Here is an 18,899-nt window from a genome sequence, read left to right as displayed (position 1 = left end):
TTATCAATTATTGGCAACGATTGGAATAAAAACAACATCTTTGGCAAAACATTCATTTTAACAGTAGCTATACGGCCCAACAGAGACAATTTCAAATTAGTCCAGGTTTCTAAATCATTCTTAACTTCATCCCACATTTTAGCATAATTGTCCTTAAACAGATTCAAATTCTTTGATGTCATATTAACACCAAGGTACTTTACTTTCTTAACAAAAGATAAACCAGTTGCTTCTTGTAATTTTTCCCTTTCCTTACTATCCAAATTTTTATCTAATACTTTGGTTTTTGATTTATTCAGTTTGAAACCTGCTACCTTTCCAAATTCTTGAATTATTTCCAGAGCCCGATGAACACTGGACTCTGGATCTTGTAGTGTCAAAACCAGATCATCTTGCAAAGGCTTTAAGTTTATATTGTTTCTTCCCTACAGTCACACCTTTTATTTCCTCATCCTTTCTAATCCTATCGAGTAATACCTCCAGAACTAGAATGGATAGGTTTGATCTTCTTGCAGTTCATGGGACTCTCAAGAGTCTCCTCCAGCACCATAATTCAAAAGCATCAATTCTTCGGCGATCAGCCTTCTTTATGGTCCAGCTCTCACTTCCATACATCACTACTGGGAAAACCATAGCTTTAACTATACGGACCTTTGTTGGCAATGTAATGTCTCTGCTTTTTAAGATGCTGTCTAGGTTTGTCATTGCTTTTCTCCCAAGAAGCAGGCGTCTTTTAATTTTGTGACTGCTGTCACCATCTGCAGTGATCATGGAACCCAAGAAAGTAAAATCTCTCACTGCCTCCATTTCCCCCCCTTCTATTTGCCAGGAGGTGATGGGACCAGTGGCCATGATCTTAGGTTTTTTTGATGTTGAGCTTCAGACCATATTTTGCGCTCTCCTCTTTCACCCTCATTAAAAGGTTCTTTAATTCCTCCTCACTTTCTGCCATCAAGGTTGTGTCATTTGCATACCTGAGGTTGTTGATATTTCTTCCGGCAATCTTAATTCCTGCTTGGGATTCATCTAGTCCAGCCTTTCGCATGATGAATTCTGCATATAAGTTAAATAAGCAGGGAGACAATATACAACCTTGTCGTACTCCTTTCCCAATTTTGAACCAGTCAAACTTGGCAGCTAGTAAAAGTGTGCATGGTCAAACAGTCAGTTTGCCCTGTGCGGAGGTTCCTGTATCCAGTATGTGGAAGTCTGGAGACACAGAAATATTTGCCACTAGGTGCCGCCAAAGAACTAACAAAAGGTAAGCATGCTCCTTACATTCCGCCTACAAGCAAGCACGTGTGGGAACTACACTCTCATATTCAGGAAATGCAGAAATACAACACATGAATGGAGCCTGCGGTGATGACCACCTGGGGTCTACTCCCTCTCCTTTTCCACTGCCCTCCACAAGTTGGAGGACAACTGCAATGATAGTGTTTGTAACTTATTGACACTCCCTTAGTGTTAAGGACTTGGAAATTTGGGGACTTCCCTTGCATCAACATGACCTGGGCAGTTCTTTAGGCAGTTCGCTTCCATTCTTGCAGAAGGTCTTTGAGGCTCCTCTGAATAAAGCTCTCTTTATAAACCTATTCCTCATTCTTGGTGCCTGTTATTGGACCCATGAACATTGCATGGTGTCAGAAGGTGGAGAATAAGGGTTGCATTAACCGGCAGAAAGGTTCTGGTTGCAGGGCTACAAATAGAAGATAAGAAGCTGTGGCAGCCCTGCCCTGTGGCAGTAATAAAGCATGTATAGATACTGTTGTAGCCTTGCTCCAGCCTACAAGTGTCAAGGGCTATTGGACATAACTGGAAGAAATCTAGACAAAGGTTTGAACTGCACCTGGCAGCAAAATGGTTAAGGTCATATCCTCCATTTTTCTTCATGTGGTGGGAGAGGAGGCTCTAAACATCTATCATTTTTTTTTAAAAAAATATTTTTTATTAATTTTCCAATTAAAACCAATTATATCACATTCAATATTTCAAATTATACACATATATATATCAATCAAACCGAATATTATGCCAAATCATCTAAAGAATTTTTTATTTGGGTTCCCATGCTTCAAGAAATTGGGAATTCCTCGCAACTGTCCACTGCCGTCTTTTTTCTAAAGTTCAAATCGTCCTCCAAGTTCATAATAATCCAGATCTTCCCCTTACAGTCACATAGATGTTTTCCACTTTCATCCGATTGTTTCCCAGCTGCTGAGATAAATATCAAACAAAGTTTCACAGATGTTCTTTCTCCTGTGTGAGTTAATCAGTCCAGCCTCCCCATAAATCTTCTTAATGGAGCTCCCTGTTGCGTCGAAGCAGCTCGAAGCAGCGCCATCTTAAAAAGCTCAAATCACTTTCGTTTTCTCTCATAGCCATGAAGATTTACGATCATTATAGAATTTACAGCTTTTCCAGGCAGGAGACCCAAACATCAAACCATAAACTCTTGGTAAATTAATGGATCTCCTTGCCCTATAGCTGAACTTAGCTTCAGGTCGCTGCTCCAATTTAAAGTGCGTCATAGCTCATAAATCCTCCGAGCGCGTCCAGAACTCCTTCCGTCCGACTAGGGGGGGGCTTTTCTCATCGGCAACTCCACATCTTTAAAAAATATGCTCAGTAACAACAGTTATAAAGTTCAACTCACACAGTCTTTTGCTTCTCTTTCACTCCAAACAAGCCAGGACATCGCGTCCGGGAAGGTACGAGGCAACAATATGAAGAAAAAAAAATAAAAACTCACTTCCCTTATCGCTCCGTCCCCATCAATCCTTCTTCCAGATGCAGTACAGTCTTTGACTCCTCTCCCTCAGCAGCATAAATTTCTCAGCAGTAAACAGCGCTTCTTCCCCTCCTTCTGAAGTATGTCCATAGATTTAAGCCTAATTATCTTCTTTAACCATGGAAATCCCCGCCATGCAGATTAGCGTCCGGGAGTCCTGGCCCTCGTAAGTGCTCAGCCCAAGCTCCCCCCACTCCAAAAACAGTCGGAGTGGGTCTGGGGGCATCGCGGGCCAGCGGCCCCTCTCCGTAACCCCCGGAGAGGGTAGGGGGTTGCCATTTACTCCCCTAGCAACCGCCAAATTCCTTACGAAGGTCAGAGAGATGGAAAACAGGTCCGCCATTCCTGCAGGCGGAAACCGGAACCTGCGGCTCTAAACATCTATCAAAAGGTCTATCAAAACTGAGACCAGCAAATATTAAAGTTACTGGTTATTGTGCAACAAATATTCCAATGCCGGGCGAGATGCATTGCAAGTACAAAAATGCCACATACAACTTGTTCCTTATTGTACTGAAGAAAGTGATACCCATCCTAGGTCTAGTAGCCTGTGGAAAATTAAATGTGGAAAACATGTATTTGCATTACAGGACCATACTGAGCAAGGGCATGAGATTCTTACAGATGAATACCAGGACTTGTTTGTTGGTTAGAGTGCTTGCCAGGTGAACACTCCACCCAGAATAATAAGGCAGTGCCCTCAGCCATGCAGGAAAGTGCTATAATGCTCTTCAAGACAAAACTACAAACTGACATGTTGTTTTCGTTAAAATTTGTATACCGCCCTTCATCCATAGATCTCAGGGCAGTTCACAGGGTAAGAGGACTTGGAAGTAATTAAGAAAATAAATGAACCAACTGACCGGTTGAGACTTGTGGAAAAAGCATAATGGCCACTTGTGTATATGCTTAGATTCAAGAGATCTAGGCAATTGTAAGAGAACTCTTTGAACTGCCAACTATAGGGGAGATAATGATGCAGTTTGCAAATGCACTTTATATATTAATGCCCATTCTCTCACAGCTGTCTTCCACAATCCCTTGAATACTGTTCACTATGGATCCAACAAATGATGCTCAAGCTGCAGAAGTATCACTTAGAGGTGACTTGCACACCAGGGGAAAAAATTTGTTCAGCTTATATAGATATGTTTATTTGTTTCCCTTCCTGTGGCAGATGAAAAATTATAACAACTCAAAGAGGAAACCGAGAAAGACCCATCACTGTAGATCCTGATTTGAGATTCCTCAAATTGCAGGCATGAACGCTCAGTGATAGATGACATTGTCTTCAATCGAAGCGAAGTGGTGATAATCAGTAGCTTCTGTAAAGAAATGTTACAACTAATCTGTGAGAGTCATTGTGGCATTAGGAAATGTAAAAGATGTGCACGAGAGGTGATGTATTAGCCTAGGAAATAGCAGCCATTGTAGGAGGTTGTTCCACCTGCTTAAAGTACAACTCACAGCAACAAGCAGAGCTAGATGATGAATTGGGGCCTACTAGAAGATAGGAACTGACTTATTCACATGGCATTCCAAAGGCTACTTGATAGTCACAGATCTCTCCAAAAAAAAGCACACTGCATGGCAAAGTACCAGCACTTAATCAGTGATTGCCAGCCAACCAGATGCATACCCTCCAACATTTCTCCAAAGAAAATAGGGACGTCCTATTCCATAATAATTACACTCTGGGTGACTTCCAACATATATAAAAACATAATAAAACATTAAACTTTTTTTTTTAAAAAAAACAAAACTTGCCTATACAGGGCTGCTTTCCGGTGTCTTCTAAATGTTGTATAGTTACTTATCTCCTTGACTCGGGGGTCACATAACTCCATACCCTCCAGTGAAAATAGGGACGTCCTACTATACCCTCCAACATTTCTCTGATGGAAATAGGGATGTCCTAAAGAAAAGATGAACATTCCGGTATCAAATAAGAAACCGGAACAGCTTTTGTAAATCCAGGAGTGACCCTGGAAAATAGGGTCTACTTGGAGGGTCTACAGGTGCCTTCTTGACAGCATGAAAGCAAGACATCAGTTCTATGCGCAATATCAGCTCTATGCTTCTGTAGTGGGGAAGGAGAGCAGAGCAACCAATGCACTCCTCTGGTTTCAAAAAGTACATTGGTAGATATGCATATTTGATTCTGACCAAGCTAAACCCCCTAGAGCACAATATATAGCAGGAGGCTTATTTGGGTCAGAACTGAGTACAGTGGTACCTTGGTTGTCGAACGGCTTGGCTCCCAAACAACTGGCTCCCGAATGCCGCAAACCAGGAAGTAAGTGTTCCAGTTTGCGAATGTTTTTTGGAAGCCGAACCTCTGACATGGCTTCCGATTGAGTGTAGGAAGCTCCTGCAGCCAATCAGAAGCCGTGCTTTGGTTTTTTAATGGTTCTGGTGGTCGAAAGGACTCCCGGAACGCATTAAGTTCGACAACCAAGGTATCATTGTATACACTTTTAGAGTTAACGCTAAATACATTACTTCTGGTAAATGTCCTGGGCTTTTTAGACTCGCCTACCCAGGTACCATTTGAAACCAAAGGGGCACATTGGTTGCCAGATGTGAAATATGCAGTATACTGCCTCCGAAAGTGAAGGTAGTACCCTTGTCCAGTAGGCTGCAGTCATTGTCGCTACTAGCCACTCATCCTATTATTTATTTCCGCTTTATCTTTCCCTTTCTCCCCATCAGCCCATTGGTTTAATTTTTGTATGGCTGTATTTTCTTCATTGACAGGATAGGCTTGTTTTGTTTCGGTTTGTTTGCAAAGAAAATCTGTGCATCCTTATTATTAACAGGCTGTTGAAGGATGATTGTTCCAACTATACAGCGATAGAAGGAAAGGTTTAATAAGAGAATATACGGATACTGCAGACTGGAGGAGGACCCCAGAGGATAAACTGTAGGGGGAGCTTTTTGTGCTGCATGGAGGTCCAACTTGGACCCTGAAGTCAAAGTCTCAGGTGGTGTGGGCCTCCCAGATGCATCAGTTAGGACACTGTGGGAAGCAGGATATTATTATTATTATTATTATTATTATTATTATTATTATTATTATTTATACCCCGCCCTCCCCAGTCAAAACTGGGCTCAGGGCGGCTAACACCAATAAAATTACAATAAGACATAAAAAGAAAACAATTAATTAAAATACAGATTAAAATACAATATTAAAATTTAAAATGCAGCCTCATTTTAAGTAGTCCATAAATCCAAACCATGAGGGAGGAAAACAAAGGGGTCAGACTGAATCCAACCCAAAGGCCAGGCGGAACAGCTCTGTCTTGCAGGCACTGCGGAAAGATGACAAATCCCACAGGGCCCTGGTCTCCTGTGAAAGAGCGTTCCACCAAGTTGGGGCCAATACTGAAAAGGTCCTGGCCCTAGTTGAGGCCAATCTAGCCACCTTATGGCTCGGAATATCCAGAATATTGTTGTTTGTGGACCTTAAGGTCCTCCACGGGGCATACCAGGAGAGGCGGTCCCATAGGTACGAGCAGGAGCATAGCCAGGATCAAAATTAGGGGGGGCAAGGGGCGGGGCCAAGGCATGGGGGAAGGGGCCACAGTGGGGCAAGGAAAGCCATGGTCCTAGCGCCCCCTCTCCCCTGCCGATCGCGGAGGGGGAGGAGGGGGTCGGAGCAGCCCGATTTCGGGCTGATCCTGGCGCCCCCTCGCCCCTGCCGATTGCAACCGGCTGGGGCGAGGGGGCACCAGGATCAGCCCGAAATCAAGCTGCTCCGACCCCTAACCTAAAACAAAACTCCGACCTAAAACAAAACAAAAAAACCCATCCTGCTGGAAAAGCTAAATTATCTACATTTGTTTCCGGAAAGTGCAGACAGTGGATCTCAAGAAGGATTAGGGTTGTCAGGCCATGATAATCCCAGACGCTGAGAATTCGGAGCCTAAACTTGAAACCTGAAACCTGGGAGTTGCTGTGGGCAACAGAGGTAGCAGAACTTAACTCCTGCTGCTGCTCTTCACATAACCTGCTCACTTCTGCCACCCTGCACTAGATGCACAGTCACACTCATAACCCCATCTTCCCCTTGAGCCTAGCCCAGTTCTTTTCCTTTCTCTGCACTCCCTTCCACCACTGAGCCCTGGAGTCAGAGGCTAATTGGGAAAAGGGAGGAGGGCAGACTCCCCAGAGTATCTATGCAATAATTTGCAGAGGTGGAGGTTAATTGGGAAAGGAGAGACAGGAGTGGGGCAGGACCATCCCCGCCTTGAGAGTCTATGCAATAATTTGCAGTTGACTCCAGCCAGGCTGAAACTACATGCAGAGTCTACTTGATTTTTTTTATTAAAAAAAATGGCATTATCATCCACTTGGAGAGTCAAGCCCTCCACCTGCTACCCAGAAAGGGACAGGAAAATAGGAGACTTCAGCTCAGTCCTGGAGGTCTGGCAACCCAATGTTCCATAAAACAGAGGAATGGGAGTGGTTGTGGAGTGGACTTTTTCTATTCAAGGGACTGTATTACAAGCATATGGTTTTGAGGGAGCACAGTCCACTTTCTCAGATGCATGGAATGCCACCCTAAATTGGCAAGCATATGAATGTGGCCCTCTTGGCTTCTCTGTGTGGCCCTTGGAACTCTCTCCAGACCACACATCTCACCAGCTCTGTTCCAGGTCCTCCATGAGTGACTGAACTATGTCTCTGTACTGTGGAAATGCCTCTTCCGTTTGTTCGTTTGTTTGTTTGTTTGTTTTCTCTCCACCGCCCTAATATCAGAGGGCGGTTTACAGCATAAAATGTAATCCTTATCTTCTCAAACAAGGTTGCAAGTCCTTGCCTTTCCCCGTAATCTAAATTACCCCTGGAGCTGGTTCTAGCTCAGTTCATGCCAAAAAGTTCATGCCAAAAAGTTCATGCCAAAAAGGCAGGCATAAACTGCTGTTAGCTCCAAAAGGGTGGAGAGATTGCACTGGACCAAAATCATGAAAACAAAGAGGTTTGCTGGGTGCTATAAAACTTGAGGGAGCTAGAGGAGCCTTCCTCAGAGGCAACCTTAGACACAGATCCCCTACCATAGACTTCAACCACATAAAACCAGGTGGGAATTAGGAGAGGATTCTGCCCCTTTGCACCGCTTGCTCCACACCTCCGCATCCATTTTCGCAATCGCCCTTTGCTTTGTAATGCCTTTGAAGTGAGTAACCTGCTTGTGTTTAGCAAGGTGTTCCTGAACCACTTCCATTGGCAGAGAGGCACTGGAATTTGCTCTTGCCCGAAAGAAAGCAACAGCACACGGATCGCAGGACACGTGACCCGGGATCAAAACAGTCATGTTTTCCTAACCTTCCTCAGTTGCCCGTTTCTTCGACAGGGCTTGCACAACCTTAAAAGAACTCTAACGGCTCGTTGGCCAACTTCTATTTTCAGACACTCTTGGGCTTCCTGTGTGTTTGCTGCAACTGGAGCCTAAAAAAAGCCCAGCCACCCTCAGATACTACTACAGTGTTGCAGAGAGTATGCAGCTTATAACACTAGGAAACTGCAGACACCGGAGATAACAAGCATCTGGAACCAGGAAGTAACAAGCAACTGGAGCCACCCAACCAACATTGGAGAACATGCTGCTAAACTTCGACTTTTTTGTGATTCTCCTGCAAATACTGATCATTCCCTTTGCCATGCTGATCACTTGGGCCATTTACTGTGATCTCTCCAAGTCTGAGATTCCTCCTGGCATTGACCAGCCTATGAAGCTTCGGATTCTTAACTGGCTCATGATTCTTTCATCATTCCTGGTAAGTTTTTCGTTGTTGTTGTTTTTAAAACGATGGAACCTTTTTGTTTTTAAATTGCCTCTGTGATTAGGAATATAGCAAGCTGCCTTAGAATCACAGAACTGTAGAGCTGGAAGGGACCCCAAGGGCTATCTAGTCCAACCCCCTGCAATGCAGGAATAGCGAGTCAGACCATTGGACTATTTCGCTTGGTGTGCTCCACATTGACTGGAAGGGTCTCTTCCAGGTTTCAGGCAGGAATCTTTCTCAGCTCTACCTGGAAGTGCCAGGGATTGAACTTGGGACCTCCTGCACGCAAGGGTGATGCTTTAACACTAAGCTATAGTCTGACGAAAGCTCACATCCATTAGGATATCAGGGTTGCATGTTATATGGAACAGGAATTGATGTGGGACTCCAGCTCCCACGAGAGCCAGCCGAGAACATGGGTGCTGAAGCCCAACAACAGCTGGAGGCCTCAAGCCCCCCCATCCCTAATACAGGACAACTATTTTAACTTTTTCTCCCCTCCTCTCATAGCACTAGAACTCATGGACCTCCAAGAAAGCCGAATGTTAGGAGATTCTGGACAGATAAAGGAAAGCACTTCTTCACGCAGTGTATAGTTAAGCTATGAAACTGACTCGCACAGGAGGCAGTGATGGCTACCAACTTGGATGGCTTTAGAATAAGATTAGACAGATTCATTGGAGGATAAGGCTGTCACTGGCTGCTAGCCACAATGGGCTATGCTCTGCCTCCATGGCTGGAGGCAGTAATGCTTCCGACTACCAGTTTCTGGAAACCGCAGGAGGGGAGGATGCTCTTGAATGCTCCTGTGTGTTCAAGTTTCCTTCAGGTCCACCATGGTGAGGCCAAGATGCTGGACTGGATGGGATCTTCTTATGTATGCCTGTTGACCATGTGGCTTTCTGGGCTCCATCAAGGGGGGAAAGGGTGACGTATGAGTTCAAAGAATCGATCTTTCATGATTATACCCTCCGCACAAAGGACCATGGCAGGGACTGTGGAGCAGATGGAAGGTTTGGTTCAGAAAGAAGCTACGGAGGAAACGGCAGCCCTAGCAAGGATTGCAGTGGACCGTCTTGCTTTCCTATGTTGATGGTTCCCTTGAGCCAGAGAGAGAACTACTGATGAAGGAGGTACTGGAGGCAGGAAGAGAGCATGGCTGGAGAGCTGGAAGGTTGGCATAGAAAGACTAGTGGAAAGGAGAGGCTACAGCAGAAGGGGTGTTACAAAGGCCAGCCCTGTTCCATATAGAGAAGCTAACTAGACTCAACAGGGACAATGTCCATAGGACTTAGGGGCCACCCCCAAACATAGCACTTTTTGGAGCAATAGTAGATTATGGTTCATATTGTGTTTTTGCTTCTTCCCTGCTTCTCGTGGGTGCTTTCAGGAACTACAGCCCCAGGAGATATAAGGCTTTCGCCAAAGTACTGACCAGCACAAACAGAGTGCAGCACAGTCCAAACAAACCAAGTTTAAACATAGGGGGACAGTGTGTGTCCACACACCAGAAGTAAGGGAAAGGTCAGTATCACAGGGTGCCATGTAAGGTATAACACACCAAAGCAGAGTAAATAGACTCAGAAACGAGAGACGAGACAGAGACCCGTGTTGCTTCCAGAACTAGGAAGGCATTATATACCCTGGCCTCCTAACAGGAGAAAACAAGAAGAGCCTGCTGGAACAGGCCAATGCTCTAGCATCCTGTACACCCAGATGCCTGCGGGAAACCAACAAGTGGCGTTTGAGCACAAAAGCCTCTGCCGTCCTGCGCTTCCCAGCAACTGGTATTCAGAAGCTTTGCTGCCTCCAGCTGTGGCGACAGAGCATAGCCGTTGACTGATTTATCCTCCATGAATTTGTCTAATCCTCTTTGAGAGCCACCCACTGCTGCTTGCAGGGCAGGAGTATCAGGTAGGCCTGGGCGATGTATTGATGTATGAAGGGCAGGCCGTGAAGGCTGCTTCACCTGGCGGTATATTGCAGGCGAAACCGCCGCCGCTCCTGAGTCCCTCTGCTACCAGTGTCACTTTCAACACTGGACCGCTGGTAGCAGAGGGACTCAGGAGCAGCAGCTGTTTCACCCACAAGCTATGGCTGGGTGAGGCCACCATCATTCTGCCCCTCACACCGCAGAGGGAGGAGCAAGCTGTATCGCCAGGCTGATAAAATCTTGTTCCTCCCTTGGCTTCTTTAAACTGCTCCCACCTGCCAGCTAAGCGAGCCCTGGCGCCTCACATGCAAGCTGGAGAGGCATGGGGCATGCTCAGTTGGGGGGCAGAAGCAGTTTCATGCTCAGCTGGGGGGCAGGAGCCTTCCTGCCCCCATGCTGAGCCTCAGAAAGACGTCCCTAGGTCCCTGCGACACGTGTGATGAGCGTCAGGGACCTGAGGGATTGCTCAACTGGGAGGAGGGAGCCCTCCCAGTCCCCAGCTGAGCCTCGCAAATAAGTTGCACTGTCCCAGCCATAGCTGCCAAGTCTCCCGTTTTCCCCGGGAAATCCCCGTTTTTCCAGCTGTTCCTAGCTGAAAAAATGGATTTTTTTCCCCCGGTTTATTCTGGCGCGACGGCCATTTTGGAACTGGGCGGAGCATGCTCAGAAGCGACTTTTGATGCTGCTCTGCCCAGTTCCAAAATGGCGGCAGCGCTACTTCCGGTCTGCTATTTCCGGCCCGGTCCCTTATTTCTCTGACAGCAACTTGGCAGGTATGGTCCCAGCCCAGGAGGCACTGGGGTGAAAAGTGCCTCACCCCGCACCTCTTGGGCTGGGGCCAATGCAGCTTGTTGTTTCAACCTCGCGGTGTATCACCAGACCACAATGCTTGGCTGGTGATACATCACGATGTTGAAAAACTGACATCTCCCAGCCCTATATCCTCAGACTGTGCGGTGTCTTGTTCATCCTCTGAGGACTCAGAATCTGGCACTCTGCTAGGGCTACACATGACAATGACAGAAATAGGGAATATAATAATAATAATAATAATAATAATAATAATAATAATAATAATACAAAATTTATTTGTATCCCGCCCTCCATGGCCAAAGCCAGGCTTACAGTGGCTAACATCATATAAATAAGACAATATGCATAATACAATATACAATATGCAAATAAAACAACATATTCATTAAAATAATATAAAATATTAGCATTTCAAGATTAAACAGAAATCCACTCCTAACAGTTACAATAAGTAACAGCAGTGGGGCAGAGTGGGAGAACGATAGCAGTTGCTGGAAACCACAGGAGGGGAGAGGGCCCTTGTGCTCAGTTATCTCTTGAGGGCTTCCCAGAAGAGACATCTGGTTGGCCACTATGAGAACAGGATGCTGTGCTAGATGGTGCCATTGGCCTGATCCAGAAAGACTCATAAGAAGAGAATGGAAACATCCAGCACAGGAGGGAACACACTCTTTGGAATTCATATCACCTCCTCTCCTCTCATTGTATTTTTTCTTCCAAACAGGGGAAGATTCTGGAGAATCTACACCTGTGCACTGAGATACACTTCATCCGCTACACCCAAGAAGGAAAGAGAATGGGGGAGGACCCCAAGCTTGACATTAAGGACCTGGTGTTTGAGGACATCCCTGTAAGGGTTTACCAGCCACGGGGCCCAAGAGAAAGAAGAGGCGTCATCTACTTCCATGGAGGAGCTTGGGTGTTCGGCAGCATCAGTAAGGCATCCTGAAAAATCACCCACTTCCACTTGAGGAAGACATGGAGCAGAGGTGTTGATGGGTGTGTGACCTGAGATGGCCAAGGGGCAAATAGAAAGGACTTGAGGGCCTCATTTTGTCCATGGACCCGAGGATCCATAACTCCCTCTCCCTGAAATGCAATCCTTATTAGACAGTCTTCCTTTCATTTATTTCTATTTAGGATGATAGATAATAATAATAACTAATTATTTATTTTTATTCATAATTATATTGTAACATGGGGACAATTTTCAAGGCTAGGGAGGAAATGGTTGAACTTCTCTTTCCCCACATGCTGTGGGAGGGCATTTTTGTATTACCTAAAAAGAAGCTAGTCATGGTTTCTAATAATGAAATACCAGTAAATGTAATACCTAAATCGTCACCAAGATAAATACTGTCTGTGGCATTGAGAAACAACTGAATTTGTCTTGGAGCAAATCTGTTTTTCCTATTTGATTTGTTATTCAGGTCAAAATCAGATCTCTTAAATCTGAGGCTCTGCCCCCACCCCCCTAAAGAATTAGGAATCTTAAAAAAAAAAGCTATAACTTTTATCCTGCAGAAGTGAATGAAACTTGCAGGCAAATTTGCCCTTCTAAAGCCTGAAACTGGATAAACTGCAGGCAAATCCATCCAGGTGTGTGCTTGTTTGTTTGTTTGTTTGTTTGTTTGTTTGCAGTTTTTCTACCAGGAAAGATTTGACCATTTTGGTGTGGTCAGTCAGTCAAAAAACCGGTGACATGAAGTCAAAGAGCAAGGGAGATTTCTCTCCAGTGGAGGAGAAAAGGAGCAGGTGGAAATAATTTTCAACAGGGGAAATGGCTCAACAGGAAAGAAGTTACTCCATTTTGTTGGTTGTTGACGTCAAAAAGTAAACTTAGCCAGGGAATCAGTGGTACATACAGTTGGTTCCATATGTCAACAACATCGTTGTTTATCAGTACCAGTTTGAACTGCTTGTTCTTTAGCAAATAAGATAGAGCTACCTACACAGATTTTTTTTGATTTTTTTTATTTTTAAAACCACAACCTCCCATTTGACTTTAAGCTTTGAGCTGCAACCTTAAGGGACAAAAATCAAGTATGGGGCTCTAGCTCTGGGGCCAACCTCTGATTTGTCTGTTGCAATTTCCTCTCACTTGAGGAAGGATAGAGCAGTTGGGCCAGATGAAATGACAAAGAGTTTTGTAGTAATTGAGGGATGAATGCCGTTCTAGTTGTGTATTTCCGTCCATCTGACTCAGCGTTGGTACCTGTGATGGTTGGTGTCTATTGGGACTGGTACAGTGGAAAGCAGGGAGGCCAACAGTAGCCAAAGCCAATGACAGGCAGACTCAACTAATTCTAGTTTTGTCTCCATTGTCCTCCCCCTCCTCCTCCTTGCAAGGGCAACACTGAGACCAAGAAGGAGAAAGGTGATAACGCCACTGGCTGAGATCAGTCTGAGCATGAGTTTCACACACACACACACTTATGAATGATGGGGAGGGGTCTTCCCGACTTCAGATCCCAGAAGGGCTACAAGTTTTTTTTTGTCTGTTTGTTTCCCCTTCTTCTTAACTTCATTTTTCAGTTTCTAAAAATCCATATAACAGATCATCTCCCTATACCCCTATGCAGCAAGTAACATTCCAGGCATATACGATGTAAATAATGCAGCCAAACATGAAACTTGCAAATAGCTTAGAACAGATTACATCAGTTGCTTATCTTCCTACCCTCCATCTTAACAGATTGTCCTAGAGTGAGCCGGGAATAGCTGGCGGTGAGGAGCTCACCTTGACCTTTACGTAGTTAGGCGGAGTCCCCCAAAGCCCCCAGGCAGCCCCCGAGCAGAATGATGACACAAGACCACGTTCTATGGGATTAAAATTGGCCACAACTTTATTAAAATTCAGATGCAGGGAGACCTTGGCTCAAGCATTGGGTGTATATCCTTCCCAGCCCCCAGCCGGGGATCTGGGTAATTTTAGGGTCATCCAGCATGTGTGGGGGTTGGGCTAGCTCTGGAGAACATATGTTCAAGCAGATAGCCCACCCCCCTCGATCGCCGCCGCTGGAGGGGGAGGGCAATGACAGCCTATTGCGTATGGTCAATGCCTCCCCCCTAGCCCCATTTACAGGAACCCTGTTATCGCCGCCGCAATGGGGGCAGGGGGGCACTGCCCCATGCCCCCCATTTATGTAGATGACTAAAGGATTCCGCCCAAGTCCTGCACCCGCCAAAGTAGTGACAAATTGCTACGGGAAAGGCGAAACCTGCCAATGCAGGGAAATTCCATTCCGGCCCTTCAACAGCAGCCTTGTCGTAGCAGCGCCTGCGTGCGTGTATGCCTGTGCAAGAAAATAACCTGTAATGCAATCATTAATTCTTGGGAGTGGAGGGTGGGGGAGCTCAGGAGCCGTCGACTGCTTCCCGGGAATGACTCTGCTTCAGCCGTGTTCGAGGTAAGGTTACCTCCTCCTACCTGGCCAATCCCTCCGGCAACGCCTCCCCGAGCTGGGTTGGACAGGTAACTGCGTGGGCGGGGACCACCAGTATCCAGCCCGGGAAGGCAGTGCCGGCCTCCGAACTTCCAGGGCTGCCTCAGGGATCCCAGGGGGCTGTGCGCGACCACGCAAAATGCGCCTCCCCTTTTATGTGGGGAACGTTCATTCTAGTGTACAGTGGTACCTCGGATTACAGACGCTTCAGGTTACAGACGCTTCAGGTTACAGACTCCGCTAACCCAGAAATAGTACCTCGGGTTAAGAACTTTACTTCAGGATAAGAACAGAAATTGTGCCGCAGCGGCTCCATTAGCTAAAGTGGTACCTCAGGCATAGCTGCCAAGTTATCCCTTTTTTAAAAGGATTTTCCCTTATGCTGAATAGGCTTCCTCGCGAGAAAAGGGAAAACTTGGCAGCTATGACCTCAGGTTAAGAACATTTTCAGGTTAAGAACGGACCCCCGGAACGAATTAAGTACCACTGTACTGAAAAACGCATAACATACAGTTTGGGGTGGGGGTGGGGTGCGTGGAATGGTCCTTGTGTATCTGAGCACTCTAAGATGGTTTGTTAGTTTCCTCATAAAGGGCTATAAATGAATAATCTTAAAGGGCTCAGGTGCACAAAGACCAAAGGTGAATCAGATTTAGCTCAGTTGGTAGATCATTAAATTCTTAACCTTAGAGTTGTGAGTTCCATGTTGAACAAAAGATAAGATTCCTGCATTGCTGGGGTTGGACTAGATGAGCCCAACTCTACAATTCTATGATTTTGAAACTTTGAAACAAAGAAACAAACATGTTTGTTGCTTTGGTTGTTCTAATTGGAATAATTTGCCTTCATAACACCTGTATTAACCCCAACATTCTGCCAAGATTAGACAGCCTCTAGAACTCTTCTAACATGGCCCATACATCTTGTGTTTCCAGATTCCTATGACCACCTTTGCCGCTACATTGCCAAAGAAAGTGATTCGGTGGTGCTTTCTGTCGGGTAAGTAAACAGACCCTGGGAACTGACTAATAGCGTTATACTGCTGAATTGGCTAAACGCTGCAGCGAAGAAGGGATTCCGCCACTGGCACCTGCCTGGTCACACATTCAGTGGGCAGAATGTAGAGTTCCCAATTGGCATCACTTAATGGTGGAGCCCAGCAGAAGGCTACCTCTTCCCAACTGAAACACACCCAGCCCAATGCAAAGTTAATTTAGATTGCAGTGCCTGATGGGGAAATGGCTATGAGTTTGGGGTTGTATCCTATTCAGAGTAGGCCCATTAATGTTAATGACCATGAGTAACTTAGGCGTTTTAATTGTAATAGGTCTACTCAGAGCAGGACCTAGCTGGCTGCAACCTTTCATTATGAGCAGGCAAACTCGGCCCTCCAGATGTTTTGGGACCACAATTCCCATCATCTCTGACCACTGGTCCTGTTAGCTAGGGATCATGGGACTTGTAGTCCCAAAACAATAGGCTGAGTTTGCCTCTGCCTGATTATGAGCCACATATGGTTGAAATCATGTGAGTTAAATGTGTGTAAGATGTGATCCTATTGTGCTGTTATTTTGGCTTGGTTATTTTGGCCAGATTTGTCTTATATACAAATAAATCATATCCCAGGTATCATTTGGCCCCTGAGGAGAAATATCCATCCCAGTTTAAGGACTGCCTGACTGCCAGCATACATTTTATGAAAACCGCCAAAGACTATGGGGTCGACCCAGCCTGTATCGTCATCAGCGGAGACAGCGTCGGAGGGAATCTTGCCGCCTCTGTCTGCCAAGCATTAGTGACCAGATCTGGCATCCCACGGCCGCTTGCTCAGATTCTGATCTATCCCGGCCTCCAAGCGCTAGATTTCAACCTGCCTTCATACCAGCAAAACCGAGCCGTCCCCATCTTGTACCGGGAGCATGTCGTTGGCGCTGCCTTGCGGTATCTCAATAAGGACTTGTCGGTGTTAGAAAGCGTTATGCAGGGCTGCCATGTTCCCAGAGACATAAGGATGAGATTTGGGAAGTGGATCAGCTCGGAGAACATCCCCAATGAGTTTAAGGTCAGAGGCTACAAACCACCTACGGCCGCTTCCTATGAGGACAACATCTACGAAGTGGTGAAGCAAGCGCTAGAGCCAACTTTCTCTCCGCTCATGGTAGATGACGTTGTGGTCGGCCAGCTTCCAAAAACATGCATTGTAACTTGTGAGTATGATGTTCTACGGGACGATGGCATCCTCTACAAGAAAAGACTGGAGGACAATAGGGTACCGGTCACCTGGTACCACATTGAAAATGGATTTCATGGGGTGATAAGTCTATTTGATGGATTTCTATCCTTTCCTTCTGGGAAAAAGGGGGTAGACAGCATTATAACATTTCTAAAAGACTTGTGAGCATTTTAAAAAATAAAAATAAAAAAAACATTATTTGTATCTCTGACTTCTTTTGATCAACAGCAACTATCTTATTTATCTTTGAGTAGAGATGAAAGGATCTGCTCATTTTGGCTTCTCCCATATTTTTAACTGCACTTCACACCATTTCTGCTTCAGGTGGTGGTTTTAAACAATGGCAGAAGTTATGAGTAACGCAGAGATGAAGGGATACTTTTCTTATTGTAAAACATCCTCTACAGATATTTAAAAATAAGACAGCTCCTGCTTGCAAGCTTGCAACCTTAAAAATGTGATATAAAAGGATAAAGGAATGAGGAGGGAAGAGGAAAGCAAGCATTGGGAGCAGCTGTCTCTTCACTACGCAGTGGATGCAAGAAGGGTTGGTTTCTACACTGGCAGAGGAAGAGGAATGTGGGGGGAGCACACCGCCCCCGGCAGCGTGATCCCGGCAGAGTGCCATAGCTTGCACGAAGTCCATTGCACTGTTACTCCAGGCTAGAAATCGGATCGGTAGGAGCACTTGAGATGTGGTCTGAAGGGAAAGAGAAATAAAAAATACCAGCCTCCAGGAAAACCAGTTATGCTATGAGCAAGGGTAAGAGGGTAACTAACCCATTAACCAGAGGCCTTGGAAAAGGTGAGAAAGTGGTGCAACCTCAAGTTATGGACGTAATACTAGGGAGAGGGGCCTTACAGACAGGGGTTGATGATTCTCACGTGAGAAGCCAGATCAATAAATAACCGGGTATAAAATACACTTCCGTGTTGAAGAGAAATATTTCAGGTAATGTCTGAATGTAAGATAAAGAAGGGTAGTGATTAATGGATATCCATGAGGTTATACATATATGCACAATATATAATAAACGTTCTAGAATCAGATTAATAGGATAAAGTACTTAAATAATACTCGTATGGTGAATAATAATATGTACAGAAAGCAATTATGTATTATGTATAATATATAGTTACTAGTATATATAAGGATATATACTGCAGGCAGCGCACCCACCTGCTCTCCACCCCACCCCCCAGTGCTGGAGCATGAAGCTCCGCCACTGGGTTTATACTCTGCCATGATGTTTTTCTGGGAAGAAGAGGCTCAGCTGCTCACCTCCGGTCCAAAGAAACTTTTGGACAGTCTTGCTGCCATGGGCAGGGGCGTAGGAAGGGAGGGGCGATAGGGGCGCTCCGCCCATGGGCAGCGTGATCCTGAGGGGACCATCATGGCTGCACCCCCCGAGCTGGGCACTCCGCCCCCACAGGCAGTGGTCCCTGCCCCCAGAACGCGCGCCCCGCCCCTACGTGGGGCGCGCCATGCCCCAGAACACGCGCTAGCCCCGCCCCTGTCTGCTCTCCACCCCTGGTGCCGGAGAATGAAGCTCCGCCACTGGCCACGGGCAATATGTGAATGTGTCTTTTAATGAACCAAATGAAAGATTTTGAATCATGGGGATGGGGAGCGTATGTGTATGAATTTGGCAGCACTTGGTTTATTTCTGGCTGTTGTTTTACAAATTATGAATGCCATAGTACTTTGTGGATCCTATAATTTGACTTGTTGCAATTGTGCTGTTTAGCTTATTTTTTTGTTGTTGTTTCATCGACGGTGCTCTATGGGTGGCAATTGCCTTACTCATGCCGTTAATTGTTCTGTATGATTTGTGCTGCATTTGTGTTGTTCTTGTTATTTATTGTTTGTAAGCTGCTTTGTGATTCATTG

General features: G+C 45.6%; 1 protein-coding gene across 1 annotated transcript; it reads left to right on the top strand.

Annotated features, from left to right (window-relative positions):
• Positions 1-7,994: 7,994 nt before the first annotated feature.
• On the top strand, positions 7,995-17,964 carry LOC118087413 (arylacetamide deacetylase-like 4). The gene is made up of 4 exons (XM_035120029.2): positions 7,995-8,574; positions 12,054-12,264; positions 15,711-15,774; positions 16,402-17,964. The coding sequence occupies exons 1-4, from the start codon at positions 8,398-8,400 to the stop codon at positions 17,171-17,173; spliced, it is 1,224 nt and encodes a 407-aa protein (XP_034975920.2). The 5' UTR covers positions 7,995-8,397; the 3' UTR covers positions 17,174-17,964.
• The last annotated feature ends 935 nt before the right edge of the window (positions 17,965-18,899 follow it).

The sequence above is a fragment of the Zootoca vivipara genome, chromosome 6 (assembly GCF_963506605.1).
Source record: "Zootoca vivipara chromosome 6, rZooViv1.1, whole genome shotgun sequence".
NCBI lineage: Eukaryota > Metazoa > Chordata > Lepidosauria > Squamata > Lacertidae > Zootoca > Zootoca vivipara.
Note: the sequence above shows the minus strand (reverse complement) of the source record. Positions and strands in the feature narration are given on the sequence as shown.